Source organism: Montipora capricornis, chromosome 6, assembly GCF_036669925.1.
Source record: "Montipora capricornis isolate CH-2021 chromosome 6, ASM3666992v2, whole genome shotgun sequence".
NCBI classification, from domain to species: Eukaryota; Metazoa; Cnidaria; class Anthozoa; order Scleractinia; family Acroporidae; genus Montipora; species Montipora capricornis.
In genome coordinates this window covers 19,186,935-19,196,934 of record NC_090888.1, presented here as the reverse complement: position 1 = coordinate 19,196,934, position 10,000 = coordinate 19,186,935, and the positions used below count along the sequence as shown (strand labels likewise).

At 39.8% G+C, this 10,000-nt stretch overlaps 2 protein-coding genes across 2 annotated transcripts in view; one reads left to right on the top strand and one right to left on the bottom strand.

Moving 5' to 3' along the window:
* Window positions 1-1,519: 1,519 nt before the first annotated feature.
* The window catches only part of LOC138053327 (uncharacterized), a 9,160-nt gene continuing 679 nt past the window's right edge, over window positions 1,520-10,000 (bottom strand). Inside the window, exons 2-9 of the mRNA XM_068899977.1 lie at window positions 9,935-10,000; window positions 9,478-9,561; window positions 8,296-8,514; window positions 8,047-8,078; window positions 7,578-7,859; window positions 5,452-5,512; window positions 2,972-3,112; window positions 1,520-1,743 (exon numbers count right to left, since the gene is read on the bottom strand). The exon at window positions 9,935-10,000 is cut by the window's right edge and continues 26 nt beyond it. Coding sequence (XP_068756078.1) covers window positions 1,520-1,743; window positions 2,972-3,112; window positions 5,452-5,512; window positions 7,578-7,859; window positions 8,047-8,078; window positions 8,296-8,514; window positions 9,478-9,561; window positions 9,935-10,000 — 1,109 coding nt within the window. The remainder of the gene's footprint in view (window positions 1,744-2,971; window positions 3,113-5,451; window positions 5,513-7,577; window positions 7,860-8,046; window positions 8,079-8,295; window positions 8,515-9,477; window positions 9,562-9,934) is intronic.
* The window catches only part of LOC138051717 (gamma-aminobutyric acid receptor subunit beta-3-like), a 54,213-nt gene continuing 50,413 nt past the window's right edge, over window positions 6,201-10,000 (top strand). The window contains exons 1-2 of the mRNA XM_068897972.1: window positions 6,201-6,308; window positions 7,138-7,215. The gene's annotated coding sequence lies outside the window, so the exon portion shown is untranslated. The remainder of the gene's footprint in view (window positions 6,309-7,137; window positions 7,216-10,000) is intronic.

Below are 10,000 nucleotides of genomic sequence, written 5' to 3'. Positions count from 1 at the left end.
TATTCTCATACATGTGACCCTCCGAGCCTGGGCTGCCTGTGATAAAATTAGCTGATCATGATTCCCTGCAACCAGATCAACCATGCAGCCATGCAGTCAGTGTGATTACAATTACGAGAACAAGTATCTGGTACGGTCAAAGGCTTCGAAGCGCCTTGAAAACAAAACTTTGGACTGCATTTTCTCCACAATTACCTCATGGACGTCTATACCATAGGCTAGTGAGATCATAGAGGAGCAACAGCGACAAAAATTGACAAAAATTTTGAAAACCACGCAAAAATATTGAAAGAGACGAGTACCTCCGACTTTGTTAGGTATAAACTGAATAGCAAAATATTATTCTTTGAGATGAAAAGAACTTTTCGACCACTCGTCAAATTTTATTGATCATTCATCTGTGATTACAGTAGGCAATAATATTATTGTATCCCATACCTTTAACTATAATAATTATTTAACTATTATTTATAGTAACTTTGCATTTCTCGAGACAAACAAAGTTAACAACTCAATGATTTCTTTTTCAGCCAATTGATTGAAGTCTGCTTGTATTTCCTTCCTGTAGAAAACAAACACGCGAATTCAAACTCTTTTGGATAGACAAAAGAAGCACACCTCAATTAACTCTCCGCGGCCTACTAGTACTACCTCTAGCGCCGCATGCAAACTACCAATTCTACTAAAATCATGCAACAATGCAAGAAAATTGATTCTCTGTCTATTTCCTTCCGTCATTGAACAAAAATGATACTTTTTGACCAGCATTTCAATCCCTTTTGCACCATGCGTGGATCTGTCTTGCCAAAGCAAAGAGACTGAAGAAATCTATAAACCGTTCAAGCTTCTCTAAGATTGTTTCCTTCCCATTAAAAGATTGAGATACAAGTGGATTGAGTGGACAAGCCTAAAGTGGACAGGCACCTTGGAAATTGGAGCCCTGTCTTCATTGAGGTTTCATGGACACTTTCCTTCGGTGAAGAACACATCATCAATGGCTGCGTCTCCACGATAGCCATCGCCCCGAATACCTACAAACTTGATTTGGAAAGCAAACAAAAAAAAAAAAAAAGAAAAAAAAAAAAAAGGAATTGACATGACAGTAAGACATAGAACAGCGTTGTAGCAGAAGATTAGAATGTTTAAGACTATACAGACTTCTTGTACTGCACATTCATAGCAAAATCATCGTTACCGAACAGCTATCGTCTCTATCGCCTTCCTCCTCCTCTTATCTCTAGTCTGTCCTCTTCTGCTTCTTACGTTATACGTAGCCATAGCTGCAGATGTCACAGTTACTATTATCGTTAATATCTTTCAGTTTGATCATGCATCTTCAGGCTCAATTTCGTCGTCAGTTTCTGGCCTCTTGTTAACTTGCCTGATACCCACCGTCTTGAACATCATATGTATCGCCATATGCATGCACATCGTTCATTTTGAATGTTATCATTTCTTTTCTCTCTTATTGTATGACTTACCATGTACTGAGACAAAACCGGTGGAATTCGGACGTTGGCTAAAAGCCACTCGTTTCCCATGTCTTGACTTTTTCCCAAAGACCAGTGCCTCTTCCGCGCTGAGGTGACAAAATGACTTTCAGGGATCCCATCTGGTCTCCATACATGTGGTAGTAGAAATGAAGGCAGCGTCCGTTGCTTGAAGCGGGGTATAGCTTGCTTTGCAGTATAGCTACATCACCCAGCTTGCGAGGAGACGATGTCTCGATGTACATGAAATATCCTATTGAAAGGAATACAGTTGCTGTCATGGAGCTGATACTAGCGGGAAAATGTCCTCATTAGGACAACGTTGCTCTTTACTACACTGCTTCCTTTAGATGCATCCACAAATACACGTAATTAGATGAACGATGCGTTAAATAAGCGTCGCGAAGAGTCCCCTCCCTCTTCTCCCTAAAAACAGCATCACGCCGCGGCGTCTGGCGATACAGACAATGGGCCTCTTTAGAGCGAGTTTCAATCGAGTGTCGTAAAACCAAAAACTAAGTAATTACTATGGCCAATCAAAAACGAAAGATACAAAACAGTAAAACAATCAAAAATCGAAGTAATTAAACGTAGCCGACACAAAGCGCGAGAAAATGTGCACGCGCAAGTCACAATTGGTTTTGATTTTACTTCTGATAGGTTGAAAAAGCGGCACGAGAACTTTGAACCAACCATTGGGTGAAGTAATGCAAAACCGAAGCAACTCGCTAATTACTTTCGAAACTCAACTGAAAATCGCTCTAGCTTGTATGTTTTGATTCCCCATTTCAGACCACTTGATGTTCAAAAGGGGACTTTCCTTTTGTTTTGTTTCTTTCATAAGTCATGCATACATATGTTCGTGCATAAGACGACATTTGAAAGAAAATATTTCCTAGAGTAACATCACATGGTCTGAAATAGGAAAACAAAACGTACAACGTAAAGAGGTCCATTCGCCCTTGTCACACGGTGGCCATATTGTAATTGGAGACCCAAAGAGCGTTGTTTTACCACGCCAAGCCTCGCAGTGGAAACCATGGGGATGGGGCTTGGCATGGTAAAACAAAGCTTTTTGGTCTCCCTTGACAATATGGCCGCCGTGTGACAAGGGCGAATATACTTCACAAAGCTAACTAGTTCCCCCCTAAACTCCACTCCTCAAGTAAAGATAATCGCGGCATTTATTCATGCACGTGACCTTCGCGGCCTGGTCTCGTTCAGAGACTTTCTTAGTTATAGGGCTACATAAGCGTTCCTTCCCAAGAAAGTGGAAGCAGCCTTTCTGACTGGGATGTATGTCTTAACTTATCACCATGCTGAGCATTTAAGTGACAATGCGATATCAGTTGTATGTCCATCGATGATGCCCTAATTACTTTTCTCTTTAAAACGTTGATGCCGTTAACAGAAATACAAAAACGAAAAAAAGGTGAGAAACAGCGTATCTACTGTCATCAACGAAATCTCCGCAGACTCACCAAAGCGCAGGGTTGTGTGATCTGTCTCGGGTCCAGTCCCTCTGCTTGGAGTTCTGCCCATTCTTTGAGTCCAATCAAAGTCGTCGTCAAAGACATTAGCAAACCCACATGTACCATTCTCAAAGGTACAAGCATCGGTACCTGTAACGTCAAAGACAGCTAAGCAACTACAAACTGAGGAACGAAAATACGTCTATGCAGAAATGCCTGTTACTGCGTTAATGAGATGCATAATAATGTAACCGTTTCGAAAATTGACGAATAGAGGTCGTCTGGCTGAGAGTAGTCTTGAGAAGGACTGTTTTTGGTGACGTTCATAACAGAAACTTCGACAACCTGAGCCCGAACTCTTTTTAGTGTCAAAATAGGCCATTTCCGAGTACATGTCTGTGCCTCCTCTTCAAAGCGAGTCTAAGTGCGAAGAACTTATTCACTACTTGCACAATCCCCTAATACACCTCTATTAACCCCCAAAACGTTTGCAATTTCTCCTGGGACATGTCCCAAGAGAAGTCGAAAACAATGCCTATGCAGATTTTTGAGGCGTAAAAGAGGTATGTTATTGGTTTTGTGCAAGTAGTGTATTACGAAATTAGTTTTCATTCATACATGTATGTAAAGTAAAACAAATTACCATCACAAGAACTTCGCACTTAGACTCACTTTGAAGAGGAGGCTGACACAAACTCGGAAATGCCCTACTAGCTCAAACATGCCATTCAAACTTTTGAACAAGTCGACAATTCACACTTTCAATTCGATGTATTCGGTGAATATCGGTGACTAAAAACCGAGACGAAGTGGAAGTCGCCTGAGGTGAATAATTCTTCTCTTAGCATAATAACATAGGTGAAATAGTTTAAAGTATGCATTTTCTTCAAAACAATTAAACTCTTCGTCTGTCACCTCGACAAAACGGCTTCCGGCCATTTTGAAAAAAAACACTTTGGTGATTATCGGCTAATAATCACCTCAACGGCAAGCAATCATCGCAGATAATTTTCAATAATCAATCATGCAATTATACTAAAACTTGATATAACTTTATTGATGTAAGTCCTTGGTTCAAATCATTCATTATTATAATATTCTCCTCAATTTAGTTCCACATCGCATGTTTCCAGCCAGAAAGCTCTTAAAATTGTTCCACTAACTGGACAATTGAAGTAAACACAGACAGGAAAGAAAAACTTGAAATAAGAATAACCCTTGGTGTTGTTGAAAATAGGCACTAATACCTAGAAAGGGACACTTCGTTAGGCGAGTATGCAGGGGTGGCGCAGTGATGAGAGCACTCGCTTCCAACCAATGTGACCCGGGTTCGATTCCCAGACTCGGCGTCATATGTCCGTTGAGTTTGTTGGTTCTCTTCTCTGCTCGGAGAGGTTTTTCTCCGGTGTTTCTCTCTCCACAAAAAAACAATTTTGAGAGTCGAGGTTCAGGGGAATTAGACACTCCATGAGCGTTAATTACAATCACGGTCATAAGTCGTTGGAACAACCACCCCCTTTCCCCCGTTCAATGTTGGATAGCGCAATACACCTAATCGGCTAACTCAATGTTGTACCCAATTCAAACCCTTTGGAAATAAAACCTTTTGTTTCAGGTATTTCCATATCATTTAAATATGAATGCTACATTATCATGCAAGTACAATACACAAAGGATCTTAATCTCGGGAGATTTGAATTGGGTACAACATTGAGTTAGCCGATTAGGTCTATGCACCCAAACTAACTGTTTAGTGCGTTTTAGTCTCTAAACAACATTGAAAGGTGGTCGAGGGAGGGATGCTCGATTAATTCCGTTAGTGTACCAAAAATGTGTCACTGATTGTAGGTTGCTTGTGTTACGCATTACACAAAAACAGAAGGCACTGAGGTGGGTGGTACTGAACTGCAGCGTTCCAGTAATTTTTTTTAAGTGGGGAGGAGGGGGTTGATGTAGACCACTTGAGGGGTCACCCAGACGTCATTCCATTAAGATTCTTATGCAAAGAATATTAAATTACAAAAAATGTATTCCACTTAAAGGTAGTTATTTGGGCGTTCATTTGGACGAAAAATGTCACAAAAACCTTTTCCAGCGTAAAATTTATTGAAACAAACGAAACATTTGCTATTAGACCCTTCCTATTTTAATTGCGTGCGTGCAAACAAGAAACATAATCGCAATTAAATAAATGTCAGTCTTACAGTTCAGGATCCAACCCTTTTCGGAAGAACCTTGACCGTGAATACGAAAGCAAATAATAGACAACAAGCTTTCTTTCAAATAATTCTTCACTGTCACATTGCCCTTTTTCTTTTACCTGAGACAATCCACTCGGTTCAACGGGATACGGGGAAAAAAAAAAAAAAACGTTTGATTTGCGAAATAAGAATAAGATACTACGCGGCACGCCTTACAGGCATCCCGGGTATACGTATACGTCATCAGAATAACAAAGCCATTTGACAGTCAAAATTGGAGACGCTTACCTTCTCTCTCTCCCCATTCTGAAGATTTGAGTTGTACTTTGTCTTCTGCGACGCAACCTAACTAACAAGTGATTCATACTTGCAGCCAATAAAATCGCAAAAAAATTTTACGGGAAAGTAACACCAGAATTTGTGACTCCAATGAAAACAAAACATCGACCGTAATGCCGACGCGGCTGACTACATCATCCCGCGTAATTAGTTAATTTTTCATTCATATTTAAAGTAGAACCAACTACCATCATAAAAACTTCGCCGCATTTAGACTCACTTTGAAGAGGAGACAGACATGAACTAGAAAATGGCGGTCAGGTCAGGTGGTTACTAATTTTCTTTTTCAATCGCCAAATGGAAAGATCCGGTTGTCATATGCTGTCCATAAAATTTCTCAGTGCTCCCCATTTAAGAATGAGTATATCAGTTTTTTAGGGATGTTTTCCCTTCTGTTAACACTCAGAACATTCGTCCTTGGAAACTTTTAGGTGAATCAAAGATTTTCCCTGTAAGATGAATACCATTTAAAGAAAATTCAACGAAAAACAGTTTTGCTGTCACAAGACGTGTATAAGTATAGGTGTATGTATATTCCTAGGAAAACATTCATTAACGGGTGGATGCAAGACCCAATAAAAACTATCTGTTTGAAGACTTAGGTGACAGTTCTCCGTGTACTACAAATTAGTATAACAAGTATGACAGTAGCTACAATAGGTAACTCATTTACGATCGTGTAAGATTGTCGATTACATACTGCATGCAGACGAAACCTGTCCAGAGAGTAATTCAATGTACTTCTGTTTCTGAGCTACAATTATTTTGCTGAAAGATTCAATGACAATGTTTCCGAAAGACTAAAGGTAAGTTTCTTATCAGTAACCACACGTTAATTCTTTAAATTCAAGTTTCAACGAAATTTTTCTTTGAATGCTGGTTTGATATATTGGACACCAGGACTGGTCACCAGCTGGCGACAAGACTGAATTCCACTCAAAAATCTATCTGACAACTCAAAATATCAGAAGAACGGAGTCAATTTAGCTGATATTTTTATCTTTTGGAGATGGCTGTGGCGAGGGACGAACAGGTTTTCTTGTGGTTTTTCCTGAACACAAAGAAAACGAAAACTGAGAAGTCGCATAACGAAGGAAGCTAATCGACCCAGAAACCGGGCCGAGGCGAGATATAAAATAATAAAAACAACAGCAACACATTCATTCATTCATTCATTCATTCATTCATTCATTCATTCATTCATTCATTCATTCATTCATTCATTCATTCATTCATTCATTGATTCGTACTGCTAGTTTCGCAGGATCATATAGTTACAAGTGCTTGACCATGTGGAGACACTCTTTCCCTCGACATTTTCAAGAACTGGTTACATTCAACTTGTATACATTTGTAGTCTGCCGCTTGCATTGTTGGGGAATAATTATTTAAAGTTAACGTTTGCAAGGAGACCTCGATACTTCCACTTCTTTTTAAGTTAGGGACAAAGCGTTGGTTTCAATTGTTCGGTTTTTTACCTGATATTGCTTACTTAGCGAATGAATTGTCATTAATGTGCCAATCAGAGCCTCATTGGCTGTCAAAACACAGAACCTTTTGTTTCTGAATAACAAAAGCAATATTTACAAACAGATATCATCTCTACAACGATTGACAATTTTTTTCCCTTCTCAGAAGCCTGCTTCATTCGGTTTACAAGACGGCTATTTCCAGACTTTACTTACGCCATCCCAGATGCTAACGGGTCTTTCCGTAAGTATATATTGTTAGAAAAAAAAAAAACAGTCTACAGCAGAATCTTCATTAACGTTCCTAGATCTTCATTTGCAATGGTCTTACTGTATTTGTCTTCATTACGCACAATGAAAAATGACTAAACAATTGACCTTTAACAATAAGGGGAATAATGTTGTGTCCCAACATTGTGTCCTGGGATAAATTTCCACGCAATCACGTGGCTGCGTTTTTTGGGTTCACTACACTGCTCTGAGGGCCTTTTTTCTGGGTTCTCCGGTTTTCCTCTCTCACCAAAAATCAGCATATTTGATTTGATATGCTTTAACTAATTTCCTGTTTTCCGATTTGTTTTGAGAGTTCCTCAACTAGTAGCGTACTTGTGCTTTGCTAAATAACATTGAGACTTCAATAAAATCAATAAAAATGACTTTGGTTGTCGATGTCGTTGTCGTTATCATTATGTTGTCGCTGTCGTTTTCCTTGTCATTGTCGTTATCGTTATCGTTGTCGCTGTCGTTTTCCTTGTCATTGTCGTTATCGTTGTCGTTATCGTTATCGTTATCGTTGTCGCTGTCGTTTTCCTTGTCATTGTCGTTATCGTTGTCGCTGTCGTTTTCCTTGTCATTGTCGTTATCGTTATCGTTGTCGCTGTCGTTTTCCTTGTCATTGTCGTTATCGTTGTCGTTATCGTTATCGTTATCATCATAGTATCATTCTCATTCCCATTCTCATTCTCATAATCATTAGTGTTATTAGTATTATTATTTAACAACCAGCATTCGATTTGATCTACCTTAATTTCCTGTTTTCCGATTTAATTAAAGGGTTCGTCAATTAGTAGCATACTTGTGCTTTGCTAAATAAGATTGAGACTTCGACTGACAATAGCATAATGTTAACGGGGTTAATGATTAATATTTTGATGATAACATGATGATGATGATGAGGAGGAGGAGGAGGAGGAGGAGGAGGAGGAAGAGGATGACTAAAGCGTTTCTGTCTTTCTGTCGATATCTGCGACATCACAATTCCCGAAAGCAGTTTTTAAAGTTATTATAATAAATTGACTTGTACTTAAGGTCGTAGTCCACTAACCATTACAACGATACAACAAATCCGCTTGCTGGACATCTTTAGGACTGAGGCCAACCCTCTGACCAAGCTGAACCACGGATGAATCCATGGCGACGATGGTGGTGGAGCCATTGATGCCAAACGCCGTCTCGGAGTAATGCATGACCGACAAATAATCATAAGCTACCTTCATAGAATTCACCTGGGAGGCGTTGTACTTTTGGAAATTGTGTCTTTTCTCTGTAAAACAAGTCAATGAGATTAAGGTCGTCACATGCGAAAACTATGTCATGATATAAAAATGATCGACGTAATCTTTGATACAAGATATCTGAGGCACCAAAGAATTACCAACTGAAAGATATTCGAAACGGAATTCAGTGTATGACGTGTTCCTGGGCACCTTGTGTTCGACAAAAATTAATTTTCAGAACAAATTTTTTGGTAAGAGCTATACGCCAAAGCTTTGTGGCGATTGCTTGCTTTCACGCAACAAAGCCCCAGCGAGATCCGAATGCTTGCATTGCACACAGGTACCACGTTCGATACAACTTCTTTTGTGAGTGTTTGATTACAACTTCGGTAGACTAAGTCAGCTATTACTTTACCTTCACTGAACTAAAACCCGCTTGTGAGCAGCTCTTGGATTATTTTTAAATTAATATATATCAGTTAAGAGTGGAGTCATGGGCACTTACTTCTTCAATCTCGCAAAACTATTGAGCCAAAATGTGCAAAAATTGCAGTTGGAATTAGCCAATGGAACAGTACGTTTGTTCGGTCCCATGGAAATAGCTGGAACCACCTTCTTAGATGGTACACGTTGAGTTCGGATTGAATTTTCCCTTTTCACTCAACCACATTACGATCCCATGCTCACACCAATGCATCTCGGCTCTCCTGAATCCCCTCTTTGGAGCGAATTTTATGCGAAAGTGCGCCGGTTTGCTCAGTTGGGGTAAAATCTACCGTTTCATATTCCACATGGAATTAAAAAAAATTGCAAACGGTAAACTTCTTTTCTTGCATATTTTTATCTCAACTGCGATTTGATCACTTCCGCATACCAGATTATGCGACTTTCATCTATTTTAGGTATCTAGCGCAGAAGACGCGCGCTCACAGCAGCATGGGTAAGAATAAACACTGGTACGCGAGAACTGGTCAGTGCCAAGCGCTTTTTGAACATTGCAAATCACCTACCTATTGGTATATTCTCCCATTGAATTGTCACGTGGTCATCTCTGTCGGGGCGACTCTGTTCATGCCAGTACCCCACCGCGTGTCCTATCATATTAGGGAAAAGGAAAAGGAATTCAGACTTTTGTAGAATACTTTAAAAAGTCATTGTCAAACAGGGATGGCGCAGTGGTGACAGCAATCGCCTCCCATGCCAATCAATGTGGCCCGGGCTCGATTCCCAGACTCGGCGTCACATGTGGATGTAGTTTGTTAGTTTTCTACCCTGCTCCGAGAGGTACTGTGTGGGTACTCCAGTTTTTTCATCTCCTCAAAAACCGATTTATGATTTGATATGGGTTGATTTTATTTCGATCCTGCACAGTGTTTTCTTGATGCAACACATGAGTGTGGGTTTAGGTTTTTAACCTTAAACGTCTTGTGTGACAAACATTTAACACGATACTGAGAGGATACAAACCAATCTCATGCGCAACTGTTCCTTGAAACCAACAACCCTTTGCGAGTGAGATTTGCTGCATCCCAC